This window comes from Bombyx mori, chromosome 28, assembly GCF_030269925.1.
Source record: "Bombyx mori chromosome 28, ASM3026992v2".
Taxonomy (NCBI): Eukaryota; Metazoa; Arthropoda; class Insecta; order Lepidoptera; family Bombycidae; genus Bombyx; species Bombyx mori.
The window spans coordinates 10,061,068-10,079,929 of NC_085134.1; the positions used below are offsets into that span (position 1 = coordinate 10,061,068).

The 18,862-nt window shown below is 41.0% G+C and overlaps 1 protein-coding gene and 1 long non-coding RNA gene across 4 annotated transcripts in view; one reads left to right on the forward strand and one right to left on the reverse strand.

Annotated features, from left to right (window-relative positions):
- Positions 1–18,862, forward strand: part of LOC134201619 (uncharacterized) — an 80,085-nt gene that overhangs the window by 41,300 nt on the left and 19,923 nt on the right. The window lies entirely within an intron of this gene.
- LOC101735594 (hyaluronidase) overlaps positions 1–18,862 on the reverse strand; it is a 39,907-nt gene that overhangs the window by 9,358 nt on the left and 11,687 nt on the right. Inside the window, exons 2-3 of the mRNA XM_021346767.3 lie at positions 4,965–5,305; positions 1,211–1,350 (exon numbers count right to left, since the gene is read on the reverse strand). Of these exons, the coding sequence (XP_021202442.1) occupies positions 1,211–1,350; positions 4,965–5,305 (481 nt within the window). The remainder of the gene's footprint in view (positions 1–1,210; positions 1,351–4,964; positions 5,306–18,862) is intronic.

Consider the following 18,862-nt stretch of genomic DNA (forward strand, 5'->3'; position numbering starts at 1 on the left):
TAATAATGTATATTGTTACGCCGGTAAGAATAACGCCATCTATCGCCGAATAGCCGAACGAATATCGAAGGCTGTAGTAACATCTAGAACGCTCGAGAAGTAAAACGCCATCTATTGTCACATAGCGGAAAAACACATCGAAGATACTCGACTTGTGAGGAATGTTCCCGATGAATCTAGGGATGTATCGACTATAAAAGCGTTGCAGAGGTGGCACGAAGCAGTAATGAGGTAACCAGATAATCAGTAACGGAGAGTTAGTAATCGGAACTACTCGAAGCGAAACAGCGAACTGATCACCTGAAGCGAAGTGGAAGAAGCGAATTGAGAATTTTAAAGTGCTCGTTAAGTGTTCTAAGTGCTAATACAGTTTTCAGTTGTACTTTGGTGGATCATTTATTTATCCCGAACCCCTGCGCGTAACAAAATTTAAGTGTCTTTTACTACATTGATAATAATCTTACGTTACTAAATTACAGCCCGTTTTCCCTGTGTTAAAATTTTTGTTTTATTAAAGTTTCTGAATACCGAAATCACAATTGAAGCGATTCAATGATGCGGCGCTCCAGATATCCGGGCCCTCGGTCACTGATGCAAGTTAGCGCGCCCTAAATACTTGCATCGGTTTCATTTATATCAGTGAATCTTAACTGGCTTAATTTGTAGCGGTGCATTACATTCGATTTAATAGTTCGGCCATAACGAAACCGTGTTACGAAGATCGGAATGTGTTAGGCAATAAGTACGATTGTGTACACTAGAAGTCGTCGTGGCCTAAAGGATAAGACGTCCGGTGCATTCGTGTTGAAGCGATGCACCGGCGTTCGAATCCCGCAGGCGGGTACCAATTTTTTTAATGAAATACGTACTTAACAAATGTTCACGATTGACTTCTTACACCTTGGGTTACATTATTTGAGTTCTAGTAAGGATCACAATTTTTTTAAAAAAGCTTATAGCCTATGTTAGTCGTGAATAGTTTAGCTTCCAAACAGTGAAAGAATTTTTCAAATCGGTTCAGTAGTTTCGGAGCCTATTCAATACAAACAAACAAACAAATATTTCTTATTTATAATATTAAGTATAGATTTCACAATTCCCTAAGCCGCAATGGACGGCGGACAAAACTTGGGGATCAACAGCAATCAGAAATTTCGCAGTTTCCCGTGCTTGCTGTAGTTAAAATAGAAGTACTGGTGTCTATACTAACCTCAGTCTGCACCCATTGCTTGGGCCACCACCAGTGAAGTTTCTTTTCTATCTCATACGACACGTCCTTGTATGGAACTAAAGCGCCAAAGTTTTGCCTGAAGATCGGCCGCCAGGATTCGAAATCGATAATGCCGACTCCTGAAACATGCAAAGCTACAATTAAATAATGTTTTCGAACCAATCCCGAAGCCCGAATAAGAATATAGGTGGTTTTTAGACCAAGAGTCAGCTATACACGCCGTCTGGTGCAGTGGTAAGTGACATGGTCACTACACAAGGGGATCGCAGGTTCGAATCCCGCCAAGGGAAGATATTTGTATGATATATATAAAATGTATTTTCCAGGTTTATGGATGTATATTAAATATATTACGTATGCGTCTAATAAAAATCTTACATTTATTTCCGTTATCTGGTACCTGTAACACAAGTTCTTTACGAACTTAGCACGGGACCAGTTAACGTAGCGTGATTGTTAGTAAATATTTATTATTTATTATTATTTATTATTTATACATTTTGTGGACATCGGCAACCAAGCGAATGCCAAGTGAGGGTGTTGGATGTAGTTCAGCTTAATTTTTTTTATTTTCTTTGTTGGATGGACGAGCTCACAGTCCACCTGGTGTAAAGTGGTTACTGGAGCCCATGGACATCTACAACGTTAATGCGCCACCCACCTTGAGATATAAGTTCTAAGATCTCAGTATAGTTACAACGGCTGCCCCACCCTTCAAACCGAAACGCATTACTGCTTCACGGCAGAAATAGGCAGGGTGGTGGTACCTACCCGCGCGGACTCACAAGAGCTCTTACCACCAGTAAAAAAGGAGGACTCAAAGGAGTATGTTATGGTGGAAGAGGCTATGCGTAGCAATCATCTACTAATTTCTAAAACTGACAAAGTTTCACACAGTGAGACTACTTCACACTGCTGAGCTTAGAAGCACAAAAAGGCACACCAGCTATATCAGCAAGCGATGTTTTTGCTCGCGCCAAATATACGTCTATAAACTAGTTTAATAAAATGTTAATATTTGATGAAAGGAATATCGAATTCCGTGACTTGCGAAGCCGTTGACCTCTGCACAACAGTTTGTGGTCCACTACTGTTAGTAATGAACCAGGTATCTTTAAGTCTTTTTTGTACCTTTAGACTTTCAATATGGTATACTTATAAACTTATAAAAATTACAATAAACTAACTCATAAACATTCAATATTTATAGGCAGGCCTTTGCGAGGTAGTTAGACTATTTTGGTAGACATCGACTCGGCTGTGTTTCTAGCTTTTCTGACGTACATACACAAGCTATGGAGACCCCACACCATCATGTAAGCCGTATACTCCTCTATTTTTTTTTATTGCTTAGGTGGATGGACGAGCTCACAGCCCACCTGATGTTAAGTGGTTACTGGAGCCCATAGACATTTACAACGTAAATGCGCCAACCACCTTGAGATATAAGTTCTAAGGTCTCAATATAGTTACAACGGCTGCCCCACCATTTCAAACCGAAACGCATTAGTGCTTCACGGCAGAAATAGGCAGGGCGGTGGTACCTACCCGCCCGGACTCACAAGGTCCTACCACCAGTAATTACGCAAATTATAATTTTGCGGGTTTCATTTTTATTACACGATGTTATTCCTTCACCGTGGAAATCAATCGTGAACAGTTGTTGAGTACGTATTTCATTAGAAAAATTGGTACCCGCCTGAGATTCGAACCCGGTGCATCGCTCAACACGAAAGCACCGGACGTCTTATCCGTTAGGCCACGACGACTTCAAAATCGACTTCAAAAACTATCTCTCGAAGCAATAAAATAAAATCTTATTAATTTAACACGTGTGGGTAGCTTGATAAATGAATATTGCTTTGTGCTTATTTGAGGGTAGTCGTATATTTTCGATCTGCCTCAGAGTGTCGTCTATTAACGCTCTTTAAATTTCAAGTTCACAGAAAGGTCTTCAAGTAATTCCTTTGTTTACAGTTCTTATCAATCTGCTAGGTTATTTCAAATCGAACGTACTGACTAACAAATTGCGAGATCAAAAGCTATCTTATCAAAATGTCTTTCTCAGTCAGCTGTTTTCAATCGAGACCAATGACACAATAAATATTTCTGTCAGATTCGTTTTTATCTTACAAAGATAGACCGCGATATGTAGACTTTTGTGTCTTATCCTAAAAGCCATGACGACAACTGAATCTTTTTAATATCTGCGAGTTAGATTTTTTATCTTGTTATTCCTTCTTAGAAGACATGTAGGCAAACTTACTGGTTACTGCTGGTATTTATTACTCATGGTAGGACCTCTTGTTCGGACGAGTAAGTACCACCACCCTGCTTATTTCTGTCGTGAAGCAGGAATGCGTTTCGGTTTGAAGGGTGGGGCAGCCGTTGTAACTATACTGAGACTGACTATACTTTGAAGTCATCGTGGCCTAAAGGGTAAGACGTCCGGTGCATACGTGCTTAGCGATGCACTGGTATTCGAATCCCAGGCGGGTACCAATGTTTCTAATGAAATACGTACTCAACAATTGATGTTCACGATTGACTTCCACGGTGAAGGAATAACATCGTGTAATAAAAATCAAACCCGCAAAATTATAATTTGCGTAATTACTGGTGGTAGGATCTCTTGTGAGTTCGGACGAGTAAGTACCACCATCCTGCTTATTTCTGTCGTGAAGCAGGAATGCGTTTCGGTTTGAAGGGTGGGGTAGCCGTTGCAACTATACTGAGACCTTAGAATTTATATCTCAAAGTGGGTGGATCATTTACGTTGTAGATGTCTATGGGCTCCAGTGACCACTTAACACCAGGTGGGCTGTGAGCTCGTCCACTCATATAAGAAACAAAAAAAAAACTACTGTGTCACATTATGTACTATTTACTCAAAATATATCTTAACAGACAATGTTAATGACATTATTAATGTTCCGATTACCACGTACTTTTAAAGTGTAAGCCAATAATATTCCAAAGATGTGCAGCGTATCGTTCAACACGTCCCAGGTGCATCTTTTCCAAACAATGAAAATTTCCGAGATAATATTTGCGGAAGATAACGCACGCTCTCATTGTTTTTGAACAATGGATTCGGATTATTGTAATCAATGCTGAAGCTGATGATGGACGCTTTTTATTTTAATAATTCGGAGCGGACGGTTAGGGTGGTATGAACTTGTGATGCGTAGAGAGAAGATGCATAGGAGATGTACGGAAATGGTAGTGCAAGGTAGAGGGGGAAGAGGTCGACCAAATAAGACATGGATGGAGTGTGTGAATGACGATATCAGAGAGAGAGGAGTGAGTGTTTAGATGACGGTTGATAGAAGAGAATGGAAGAGAAAAATTAGCTGTGCCGACCCCACCTAGTGGCATAGGGTGGAGAAAAAAAAAAGAAGATGAATTTGTTTGTATGATTGTTTGTAAAAAGTCGTGACATATAAACATAATTCAATAACCAACCGGGCTGAGTTGTTTCAGCGCCGATCTGACCCTAATACAGTTAATCTTAAGGTTTCAAACGAATTAAACAGATGCTAATGTTTTGGTAGAATCTGACAAGTACTACTCTTGTTTGGGCAAATGTTAGTAAATTCCTTCAGGCTCTGTAAACTCGCTCACCAGTTAGAGACAAGCCAAACTTGTAATTGGTGGCTACTCATAGATAGGTACACGATAAACAGATATTCGCCCTAAGTCTTCTGTGTATTAAAATTAAAATACCACTCACCACTAAAATCTTCGTCAGGTACGCATTGCACCAAATTCCTCCTGAAAACCTCCAAATGCTTCGCCAAGTCGCCCTCCTGTGGAACTCCTCCGTTGCGGAATATTATCTGACCGCTGGTTTCGTTGGTGAGCAGGGCCGGGAAAAGCCCGGGATCGTACAGGATGGAGACGGCCTTTCCCAGGAAACTGTCGTTTTCGTTCTGAAGTATCCCGAACTTTTCGAACAGATCTTCGAACGGGATCTTCTTGCTTCTGCACTGCATTGTTGGCACGTTCCAGTAGACGTAGAACGGTTTTTTCGTTTCAAACGTTTGGTCTTCTGTCATTTCAACGACGAAATAGCTGCGGAAGAAATTTTAACACAAGTTAGACCTGATAGAGCAAGAGCCCGCGACGGCCAGACCTTCGTTACTTTATAAAAGCTGAAAGTTTCTCTGTGTATGTCTCCAACACAGGTAAGAACGGCCCGCGACTATAGAGTTTCGATTGTGGTAACTTGGGCAGGTAACAGGCAGTAAAGGCAGGCCTTAAATTCGTTAAAGTATAAAGTTATTTTTCCGCGGGTCGTTCTTACCTGTGTTGGAGATATACACAGAGAAACTTTCAGCTTTTATAAAATAACGAAGGTCTGGCCGTCGCGGGCTCTTGGGCTATGAGGCTAGATGGTCAAATATGATAATCCTGCCCGTTATTGTTTAGAAACCGCGCTTGAAGGAAATGTCATTCACATTGGGAACACCATGGAGGCAATATTATTTAAAAACCAGTTGGTGCGTGGCCTTGACACGGAATAACGATGGATGCTTTGGTCGTAAATTCCCTTACTACCAGGAACAGCAAGGTTGGCTCTGGTCAGGTAGCGTATGGTGCGACGGTAAAACAAAAAAAGTTACGGAATCATCTCAAACAAAAGTTTTGGACCCAAAATGTAATAATTGGAGAAATAATAATGAAAGACGGCTTACAGATTCATCATCACTAGTGGACCCGCAGTAGTCGAGATTCGACTATAATTAATTGAAATTTTAAGTTTAAACATTATTATGGTTCTATTGTCAAACACTATTATATTTCGATAATATAATCACAGTATTCGCCAAAACTGCACTATAGATAAATAATATTAAAGACAAACAATATTAATCTATTTTCAATTCGACCACAGACTTTAAACAATAACAAAAGTTTCCCAAATTGACAGTAAATAAAGAGTATATTTTTATGTATGTGTTGTGTCAAATACATGGTAGTGTGTGTAATGTTTTCTTTATTGATTTAATGTATCTTTTATGCAGTATTTAAAAAAAAATTAGCATTGTGCACTCCTTCTCTATATTCTCTATAAGTGTGAGAAATTTCATATTCCTCTGTCTGCGCAATTTTCGTAAAATGAGATACAAAGTTTTTGCTTCACGTATTAAAATATAGATTATAGTACGAGAATGCAAGCGTCATGAATAAGTCTTCCGACTACGTCACTACCTTTAAATATTAATCGACGCTACTTAAATTTTTCTTGATAATGTTAATTATATCGTATCGTATTACCGACCAGACGCTGAGTGAGATATAAAAACAGTTGTTACCGGTAAAGGTTCTGTCACAGCACACGTGTACTGGCAATGCTATGATTTTTAAATAACACTAGCTTTTGCCCGTGACTTCAAAAGCGGGGAATAAATAGTTCACAAATAATGCTTTATTTTATAACAAATTTGGTTAGCATAAAAAAACGTTATAGTGAGTCAACCTTAACATATAGACATATGCTGTCGCGGATTTTTTGTAGATCTTTTAAAGGGGAACAATTCTCTCATACATTATTTTAGCGAAACTTTAATCGTTTCTGCAGCGCACGCAGCGGAAGCTCTCAAAAGGGAAAAAAAACCCGATTTTGAAACATTATTTATTGGTGCTCCGCTTGCACAGATAACCCGGATTTGGGGTTATCGGTGTTCGCTTGTATTGGTCTTAGCGTGATATTATATAGCCTATAGCCTTCCTCAATAAATGGGCTATCTAACACTAAAAGAATTTTTCAAATAGGACCAGTAATTCCTGAGATTAGCGGGTTAAAACAAACAAACTCTTCAGCTTTATAATATTAGTATAGATAGCTAGACGAGCTAATGGTCTACTTTGCACTCAGAGCTGTTTGTAGTTCTGTGCCATCAGTTTGAGTCAGGCATCAACATTTAAAAGTCCGTAGCCTAATGGGCGAAGTGGCCAATGCATTCTCTCTAATGAAATTTCCCTTTTGACCATGCCTCTCTTCCACATCTCTCTCTTGCTCTCTCTCCTTTACAAGCAATATAAACCATGACGTAAGTTCAGAAACTAACTTCAAATACCTAAGGTGGGTTAGAAACGATTCTGGGTAGCACAGAAGCAGATATCACCTTTGAGATCACCACAATAATGAAAGAGGCTTTACGAGACCTCACCGTCTTGACATTAATTTGCCATTAATTCCCGATTAATTGAGTTGATAGCCGAGGTAAGTTATCGAGTTTCCACATTACCACTTAATGGTACGTAATAGCGAAAAAATAAGATAAATAAAAACAATGTTGATATAATATATTTGTGTGCTATAAACAATCTCCATGTGTTTTCTGTTTCCATAAGGTCAACAGGCGTTAGCAACGGCTAAAAACCTAAACAATGTGCGATTTTGAGACTCAGACCTCATGTCTCAAGCGAGGCGTCTTCAGGTTGAGGTGCATATGAGCTCCGATGACCGAATCAGACAATGAAGGCAAGTTTCTATTGGCCGTTATTAAATAATTCGGTTTGAAGGGTGGGGCAGCCGTTGTAACTATACTTGAGACCTTAGAACTTATATCTCAAGGTGGGTGGCGCATTTACGTCGTAAATGTCTATGGGCTCCAGTAACAACTTAGCACCGGGTGGACTATGAGCTCGTCCACTCATCTAGCAATAAAAAAAAATAAAAAAAAAATATCATCAAAATATCTTTCTGGTATAGCTATTAATGTGACATCAACTTTAATTGATACGTCGATCCTCGTTAGCGTTTACAGTGATTCTGTTCCACTTACCATCAATTAGCGCCTACACTTAGCCACCCACACGTTACGTAATTGTGCAAGGTCATTGCCTCTGTCTACACGAATTGCGTTCGAAGAGTTGTTTTGGCTGTATTATTTTTTAAAGAGAACAGAAAACGACTAATGCTCTGTCAGAAGATACTGATCGATTTATTTTATTTATTTATTTCTTTATTACCAATATGGTACCAATCTTCCTAATGAAACACGTACTTAACAAATGTTTTTTTTTTTTTTTTTTTTTTTTTTTTATTGCTTAGATGGGTGGACGAGCTCACAGTCCACCTGGTGTTAAGCATTGACTTCCACGGTGAAGGAATAATAATCTGGAGGATCGCCAGCTGATCAGTGACCGACAGTACGGTTTCCGTCACGGTCGCTCAGCTGGCGATCTTCTTGTATACCTTACTCACAGGTGGGCTGAAGCCTTGGAGAGCAAGGGCGAGGCTCTTGCTGTGAGCCTTGATATCGCGAAGGCCTTCGACAGGGTCTGGCATAGGGCACTTCTGTCGAAGTTACCATCTTACGGAATCCCCGAGGGTCTCTGCAAGTGGATCGCTAGCTTTTTGGATGGGCGGAACATCACGGTCGTTGTAGACGGTGATTGTTCTGATACCATGACCATTAACGCTGGCGTTCCACAAGGTTCGGTGCTCTCCCCCACGCTTTTCATCCTGTATATCAATGACATGCTGTCTATTGATGGCATGCATTGCTATGCGGATGACAGCACGGGGGATGCGCGATATATCGGCCATCAGAGTCTCTCTCGAAGCGTGGTGCAAGAGAGACGATCAAAACTTGTGTCTGAAGTGGAGAACTCTCTGGGGCGAGTCTCCAAATGGGGTGAATTGAACTTGGTTCAATTCAACCCGTTAAAGACACAAGTTTGCGCGTTCACTGCGAAGAAGGACCCCTTTGTCATGGCGCCGCAATTCCAAGGAGTATCCCTGCAACCTTCCGAGAGTATTGGGATACTTGGGGTCGACATTTCGAGCGATGTCCAGTTTCGGAGTCATTTGGAAGGCAAAGCCAAGTTGGCGTCCAAAATGCTGGGAGTCCTCAACAGAGCGAAGCGGTACTTCACGCCTGGACAAAGGCTTTTGCTTTATAAAGCACAAGTCCGGCCTCGCGTGGAGTACTGCTCCCATCTCTGGGCCGGGGCTCCCAAATACCAGCTTCTTCCATTTGACTCCATACAGAGGAGGGCCGTTCGGATTGTCGATAATCCCATTCTCACGGATCGTTTGGAGCCTCTGGGTCTGCGGAGGGACTTCGGTTCCCTCTGTATTTTGTACCGTATGTTCCATGGGGAGTGCTCTGAGGAATTGTTCGAGATGATACCGGCATCTCGTTTTTACCATCGCACCGCCCGCCACCGGAGTAGAGTTCATCCATACTACCTGGAGCCACTGCGGTCATCCACAGTGCGTTTCCAGAGGTCTTTTTTGCCACGTACCATCCGGCTATGGAATGAGCTCCCCTCCACGGTGTTTCCCGAGCGGTATGACATGTCCTTCTTCAAACGAGGCTTGTGGAGAGTATTAAACGGTAGGCAGCGGCTTGGCTCTGCCCCTGGCATTGCTGAAGTCCATGGGCGACGGTAACCACTCACCATTAGGTGGGCCGTATGCTCGTCTGCCTACAAGGGAAAAAAAAAAAAAAAAACATCTATACTATCTATACTAATATTATAAAGAGGAAATATTTGTTTGTTTGTTTGTATTGAATAGGCTCCGAAACTACTGAACCGATTTGAAAAATTCTTTCACTGTTTGGAAGCTACACTATTCCCGAGTGACATAGGCTATAATCTTTTTTGAAAAAAAATAGGGATCCTGACTAAAACTCCAATACTATAAGTCAAGGTGTAAAAAAATTACCTAAAATATTCTTTACATCCCGTGCCCTGCGAAATACTATTGATAACAGAATAAAATAATGTACTACGGCTTTATAGAACAAATTATTATTTGCAAAAAGTGTCGCGACAGCATATGTTTAACTATTATACCTAGTCAGGTCATAAGTATTGTCACACAGTAAAAACTTTCTTTTAGAATGCTGGCCACAAAAAAGTTTATTGAATTCGAACTTCGAATTGTTCATGAAAATAAAAATGTATACTTTTAGAATTTTACTCATTTTTAAATATGGAGTGGACGCTTAAAGAAGACCGTGTTGCAGTTATTGCGTTGCATAGTTGCGGTTACGCGCCAATTCAAATTTTTAACATACTGAAAAATTTGAATATAACCAAAAGATTCGTTTATCGTACCATCAAACGATACAATGAAGACTCTAGTGTAGATGACAGGTCAAGAAGTGGTCGCCCTCGGTCTGTTAGGACTCCAGCAGTGATAAAAGCTGTGAAGGCGCGAATTCAAAGAAATCCCAAACGTAAGCAGAAACTGTTGGCCCTTCAGATGGGGTTAAGCAGAACCACGGTGAAAAGGGTGTTAAATGAAGACTTAGGGCTTCGGGCATATCGAAGGAAAACAGGACATCGTTTGAATGCTCGTCTAATGGACCTGAGACTGAAGAGATGCCGCGCTTTGTTGAAGCGGTACGCGGGAAAAAAATATCGGGAAATTCTTTTTTCGGATGAACAAATTTTTACCGTAGAAGAGAGCTACAATAAACAAAATGACAAGGTGTACGCACACAGTAGTGAAGAAGCGAGCAACCGTATTCCGCGTGTCCAACGAGGTCATTTTCCATCCTCGCTCATGGTATGGTTGGGAGTTTCTTATTGGGGCTTAACATAGGTACTTTTTTGTGAGAAAGGTGTAAAAACGAATGCAGTTGTGTATCAAAATACAGTCCTGACGAACCTTGTGGAACCTGTTTCTCATACCATGTTCAATAACAGGCACTGGGTATTCCAACAAGATTCGGCGCCAGCTCATAGAGCGAAGAGCACACAAGACTGGCTGGCGGCGCGTGAAATCGACTTCATCCGGCACGAAGACTGGCCTTCCTCCAGTCCAGATTTGAATCCGTTAGATTACAAGATATGGCAACACTTGGAGGAAAAGGCGTGCTCAAAGTCTCATCCCAATTTGGAGTCACTCAAGACATCCTTGATTAAAGCAGCCGCCGATATTGAAATGGACCTCGTTCGTGCTGCGATAGACGACTGGCCGCGCAGATTGAAGGCCTGTATTCAAAATCACGGAGGTCATTTTGAATAAACTTTAGTGTCATAAGAATCTATGTTTTGTTAAGTTCATTTTGGTATATGAATGGTTACATAATGAATAAACTTGTTTCAATTATTTTACATTAAACATGTGACAGAATTTATGACCTGACTAGGTAGTTATGCCGTAATATGTGTTCTTTTGTTTAAAAAATAAAACAACGTTAAATATCATTGATTTTTGTTAAAGACCCGAGCGGAGCCGGAGCGGCCCGCTTGTCGTGTAATAAAAATCAAAGCCGCAAAATTATAATATGCGTAATTACTGGTGGTAGGACGTCTTGTGAGTCCGCACGGGTCGGTATCACCACCCTGCCTATTTCTGCCTGTGGGGCAGCCGTTGTAACTATACTTGAGACCTTAGAACTTATATCTCAAGGTGGGTGGCGCATTTACGTTGTAGATGTCTATGGGCTCCAGTAACCACTTAACACCAGGTGGGCTGTGAGCTCGCCAACATATCTAAGCAATAAAAAAAATACATAGTAATGTCTATGATCAAGTTTATGCGTACCTGGGTGATGGAGGTCAAGGTCACACTGGCGGCCACCGAAGCCCGCACACGTGGTGTTTAGTAGAAGCTTTTGTTTGTAGTTGGGACTGAAGTTACTGGTTCAGTACCATCAACTTAGACTGCTAGACGTGGCCGGTTGAATATCATCACATTTTGTCAAATCATATTTTGTTAACCAGCTAACATGAGTCACTTATACTAACGTTTTCTCTCTATGATAATGAAGAGAAATTCAAGTTATTGTCATAAAAATGAGCGGCGATTTAGAAAGCTTAAAAATTTCTAATAACTAGTTTCAAGTTTATTGATGAGCGACAATTTTATATTGTTAAGAGAATGAGGGTTTTTTTTATGATTGAAAGATTACTGGTGGCCCGGAGGCCTTTCCAGTTTCAACAGGACAGGTGGGCGAGCAAAGGCTCAGCCAGGAGGGGTGGGATTTGCTAACAACTGCCCGAGCGCCTCCGAAGGAGACCTAACAACTCAAGAGCAGTTGCTTCGCGAATGAATCTACTACCGGATTGGAGTCGCGACCCGCTGAGAAGATCCGGCGAGAAACTCAGCGAGCTGATTCATGGGTTGGGTTGCACGTCGACCTCTTTGTCGAGTTCGACGAGTACCGTTACTGGGGTCCCTAAGCCTGCTCCTAGTGTTAGAGCTGAAGGCGTCTAATGCAAAGGTTATTTGATCATCACACAAACACACACACACACACACACGCGCACACTCACACACACACACACACACACACACACACACACACACACACGCACGCACACACGCACCCACGCACACACACGCACGCACACGCACGCACGCACACACACACGCACACACTCACTTTCTTATTTAAATCTTTGTGTCATTCTAATTCAAAACTAAATAGAATCACTGATTTATTTATTTGGTTTCAAATAGATAAAAAAAACTAGTCTTAATATTTGCGGTTGGCTTATCAGTTCACGATGAAGCTCGCTTCAGGGTTCCGTTTTTATCTTCTAGAAAACTTAATTTAATCTTTTATATATGAAAATGAATTGCTGTTCGTTAGTCTCGCTAAAACTCGAGAACGGCTGGACCGATTTGGCTAATTTTGGTCTTGAATTATTTGTGGAAGTTCAGAGAAAGTTTAAAAGGTAGATAAATGAATGAAAATGCTCGGAATTAAACAAAAATAACAATTTTGTTTTTTTCCTTTGATGTGTCCCCGTCGAACGGATTTCTTTTGTTTGTTTTAAGTTTATTTTATAGAAAAGTTTAGGTCTTTTATTTATCGATTGAGGCATTACGAAGTCTGTCGGGTCAGCTATTACTAAATATAAAAAGTTACCGTGACCTCAAGAGAACTGAAAAATATTCGTGATGTCGCAAGTTCTACACTGAAAATAGAAATAGCTAGTTTGAATTGTAAAAATCGTTTCACAAGTTATCAATTATGCAATCATAGATATTTTCAAATGGCATTATATAGGTAAGTAGAACTAGAGGTCCCGCAGTAGTCGAAATTCGACTATAATTAATTGGAATTGTAAGTTTGTACACTATTATGATTGTATTTTATACTTCTATAATCACATATTTCGCCAAGACTACACTATAAAAAATATTAACAAAGACAAACAATATTTAATCTATTCTCAATTTGACAACAGACGTCAAGAACAAAAATTCGACAATAAATAGTATGCATGCGTGTGTGCGTCAAATACATGGTATGTAGTGTGTGTAATGTTTTCTTTATTGATTTAATTTATCTTTTATGAATTATTTTAAAAAAATATTAGCATTGTGCACTTCTTCTCTTATTCTCTATAAGTGTGGAAAATTTCATACTCCTCCGTCCGCGCAATTTTCGTAAAAAGGGATACAAAGTTTTTGCTTCACGTATTAATATATAGATTTAAGAGTTTGCATCAAGTTTTACAGTTGTCATTATGAAAGCGCAGCTGTCACTGTACTAAATGAAGACATCAGAGCGCATCCGGGTCCTGCCGAATCTATCGATTAGACAACAAAATGTTTACAGTGAATGACAAACAAAAAAATCATAACTAGATAGAACGTATAAAGAACGGGGAGAAAGTAAGCTGGTGGTAGGACCTCTTGTGAGTCCGCGCGGGTAGGTACCACCACCCCGCCTATTTCTGCCGTGAAGCAGTAATGCGTTTTCGTTTGAAGGGTGGGGCAGCCGTTGTAACTATACTGAGACCTTAAAACTTATATCTCAAGGTTGGTAGCGCATTTACGTTGTGGATGTCCATGGGCTCCAGTAACCACTTAACACCAGGTGGGCTATGAGTTCGTCCACCCATCTAAGTATTAAAAAATAAACATTTTTTTAATTGCCATGCAGGCAGACGAGCATACGGCCCACCTGATGGTAAGTGGTCACCGTCGCTCATGGACGTCAGCAATGCTAGGGGCAGAGCCAAGCCGCTGCCTACCATTAAGTACTCGTTTGAAGAAGGACATATCCTAGCGCTCGGAAAACTCCGTGGAGGGGAGGCAAAAAGGATCTAATTTTAAATAGAGTTTTATATTTAGTTGACTATACTACATATTTATATATGTAGTATAATCAGGGTTGCGCCGATAAATATGGTCTATATATTTATCGGCGCAACCCTGCTATTTAGTTAACTAGCATGGTTTGAGTTAACTGTTTTCTCAGTGTTAATATTGTTGGAGAGCTGTTATAAGTCCAACGCATGTCAACAATTGTTTAAGACCACTTAGCACCACGTAGACTGTGAGCTCGTCCACCCATCTATGCAATAAAAATTTTTTTTTAAAAAGATGTGTGGTGTCGTTGGACACCGGATAGGAACGAAGTTCCTTATTATAAAAATATTAATTTTAAGTTCTATTCGAGGTATAAAGAAAATAAAACTGGAGGTTTCGCAACAACCCACGGTCATTTGGTAACGTGCGAACTTATTGTGGTACACTTCATTCACGGTTGTTTGCATTAAGAGTTAGTGTATTGCGCAAACGAACGCTCTGAGATCGTGGTCAATGAACGATAAAAAAATATGTTATTTTTTTACGTTATTACAAAGTTAAGTCGTACACTGTGTGCATTACTAATAAAAATCTTATGTTACGGACGTTTTTTTCCGGTTACCCCTACGCATCGTCCCATAAGGAACTCTGTTCCAAATGTCAAGATTTATCTGATAGAGACTCACGTACGGAACCCATTCGCAGTATTTGAAATTTAACTAGCCCGCATACCGCCGTCCTCGCTTCGGTTTGACCTAGATTTAAGGAATCGATATATTTATATGCGCTTATAAATGTTTATATAGTGAATGCAAATATTTGTTGACGTTTAGCGTTTGTTTGTTGATCGGTCTCCTTTGACAATTTTATGATAACTTAATAGTCAATAGAGCTTGGCCAATTACTTCCCGCGAGTGTTTTTGTGGTATGCTCACGGATAGTTGGGATCCTCTGGTTCTATTGAACGACTTCTATTCTGTCTATTTTGTCTATTCACTCTATTCTCTCTCTATTGTATCCTATGAGGATATATTCTAGAAGGAGATATTTATGAGCAGTGAAAACAGTTACGAATTGACCAGTCATATCTCTTTTATCGTCGCACCACCCGGCCACAGGAGAGAGTTCATCCATATCACAGAAACCCGTGTGTTCAACCACAGTGTGTTTTCAACGATATCTTTTTTTGCCACTTACTAACCGGCTCTGAAATGAACTTTTCTCCACGGTAATTTAGGAAGCACAAGCTTGGCTGTGACCCTGACGTATCTGATGTCCACTAACATATGTTCGTCAGCCTTCGTAGATGAAAAAGAAATTAGAATAATCCAAGCTTTGGATTGAATTCCGCGTTCGAGATGAGATGGAGGATTTTGTCTTAAGCACTAGAGCGAGTTACAGACATGACAGTTAAAGACTTGTACTGTTAAGGGGACTGTTCAATCCTTGAAGTGAAGATTGCTTCACGACAAACAAGCTAGGAGTTAGTAAGTATCCTTCAGCTGGTCGTAGGACCGTCGAGGCGATTCGCCCGGTCCTTGTGGATTGGGTGAATCGTGACAGAGGACGCCTCACTTTCCGGCTCACGCAGGTGCTCACTGGGCATGGTTGTTTCGGTGAGTTCCTGCACCGGATCACAGCCGAACCGACGGCAGAGTGCCACCATTGTGGTTGCGACTTGGACACGGCAGAGCATACGCTCGTCGCCTGCCCCGCATGGGAGGGGTGGCGCCGTGTCCTCGTCGCAAAAATAGGAACCGACTTGTCGTTGCCGAGTGTTGTGGCATCGATGCTCGGTGACGACGAGTCGTGGAAGGCGATGCTCGACTTCTGCGAGTGCACCATCTCGCAGAAGGAGGCGGCGGGGCGCGTGAGAGACGCACAATCCCGCCGCCGTCGAGCGGGGGCCAGGGAGGCGGATCTCGCCCAAGCCCTGGCCCTCTAAGTGTTTCGGGTCCCCCTCACATGTCGGTCTGGGGACCGGCGAGGGGGGTCTAAGAAGACGACTTGCAAGCTGCTCTGCACGCGTTTTACGCAAGAGCATCCGGGTGATGGAAGGCCGGCTATCCTCGACCCACGCTGGTTCTGGCCCAGCGGGGTATTCCGTAGGGTAACTCACTCTAACGGGCGCCATCTAGGCTGGCTTCGGACAGTCTGCCGACCGAGAGGGCTGGTGGTCGTGGCGCCGACGACCGCCAGTCCGGCGTCCCGAGGGGGAGGGTGATGAGAGAGATGTGCTCCGCACTAAACGCTTCACTTTCCCCCCTTTGCCTTGTCATGAGTTCTGTCTCATGCGAGGTTTGGACGTTGGTTGTTGAGCGACAGGAGGTTTTAGTCAGTTCGACTTTGACATACCCCGCCCAGTATCCCCAGAAAAGGGCGGAAGTCCGGCGATTTCCTCCTGACCAAAAAAAAAAGGAGTTAGTAAGTACTAGACGGGAATGAATACCTTGCCCTACCATCAAAATTTATTCCACAAATTGCAATGTGGCGACCATTTGCATTGCTGTTTGTAGTGGTGTTCCTGTAGACCGCTGACGGATCTTATGCCCTTCTCTGAATAATCTAATCAATAACCAAGCCTAATTTTTTGTTTGAACTCTTAGTATGCATGTACGAATACAAGGTGAAGGATAAATATGTGTTTTCTGCCGCGCCGGGCCACACCCATGAGATGTCATCACAAAGCAGACAATGTGAATATTGTTGTGATTTTTTTGTGGAGTATTTTGTTCATTATGTTATGATGGCGATGAGGTCAGATCAGGTCGGTTGGGTTTCATGGAACACATGAGAAATGGCAATTTCGCGACCGAAATAGGCAGGTTAGCATCTGCCCGAGGACTTAAGATGCGCCCTACTGTCATAATAGTTATAATTTATACGAATTCCTTTTTTGACACGATTTTATTCAGTTCATCGTGAAAGTCGATCGTGAACAAATGCTAAGTAAATGCGCATTTTACCTTTTATTTCTTTCTTTTATCCTACCTATGCTGATAGCCTTGAGAGGCTATTTCAGCTTCGCCTTAACGAGTAGGTGAGCTCACGGGAGACAAATTGGAGTTTTTTTTTTATTGCCTTTGTAGGCAGACGGTCATACGGCCCACCTGATGGTGAGTGGTTACCGTCACCCATGGACTTCAGCAATGCCAGGGGCAGAGCCAAGCCGCTGTCTACCGCTAGTGTTGCTAACACTAGCAAGAGAAGTGCTTCGCATAACCTACCACCGGATTGGAAAAGTAACCTACTGAGATGATCCGGTGAGAAACTCAGTGGGCTGTGTCAAAAACAGAAAACACAAAAACAGAAAAACGAATTGATGGAAGGTAAAAGTCGATAAAATAAATTTAGAAATGATTGGTAGGCCGCGTGTTGCTCATCTCCGCCTTAGAGAGCTTCTAATTTTCACAAAGGAAACGTCCTTAGCGTGTGTCTACTATGAGTAAGACGGAATAAGATCGTATAGTTAAAGACGAGTTACGACGTATATACCCACATGCCTTACGGTTGATGACGGCTTACGCCGCTGATATCTATTTACTCCGGTGACTACATAACATTAGGTAGCTAGTCCATGCAATATATAAATAATTCCTTCGGGCCGTAGATACAATTAAAAGCCTTTTTAATACGCTTTTATTAGCTTCAGACGTACGTATGTTAGTATGTAACGGAATCTTTGAACATGATTTTGACCCCCTTCAAAACGTCAGATTAACTCGAAATTTGGTATACAAATTAAGAACCGATGACAATACAATATTAAAAAAAAAATTGAAATTCAACTAAAAAATTAAAAATAAATAATAGTTTAAAAAAATTAACAAAATACGCTTTTATAGAAAATCCAACTAAAAAATAGAAAATAAATTTTAATAAATCTGAATTAAAAATATTTTGATAATATCCTGAAAAGTATGTCACGCTTTCTTACAATAAAATCATTTTTTCTTACACGTATTTTTAATTTCCTGGCGTTTTCAATGCTTTACAGTTTTCTTGGTCACGACGAATAAGTCATGTTCGTCACATTGTGCTAATTACTAATAAAATCTACTTTTTATTTATTAAAAACATTAATGTTTATGGCTTTGTGTTATGACGGCCACGATTTTTGAGTGATAACAATTTCCATAATTTGTATACTGTTCAAATCGTGATTATTTCAAAAGTATTCTAGATGTTATTATGCCTATAATGGTTTTTTTTTAAAAAAATTTTATTGCTTAGTTGGGTGGAAGAGCTCACAGCCCACCTGGTGTTAAGTGGTTAATGGAGCCCATAGACATCTACAACGTAAATGCTGGTATACGTTCTAAGGTCTCGGTGTAGTTACAACGGCTGCCCCACCCTTCAAACCTAAACTCATTACTGCTTCACGGCAAAAATAGGCGGGGTGGTGGTACCTACCCGCGTGGAGTCACAAGAGGTTCTACCACCAGTAACCACAGTGACCATAGGCTAGGAGAAGTGATGATTGCTCGTGAAGCACATAGCATTTGACTACAGCAATGATACTGGCTGAAGACCAGGACCGTTCTGATAAGAATGATACGACCAAGACAAATAATAAGTACAAGTTTTTTTTTAATATAGTCGAGTTTTTT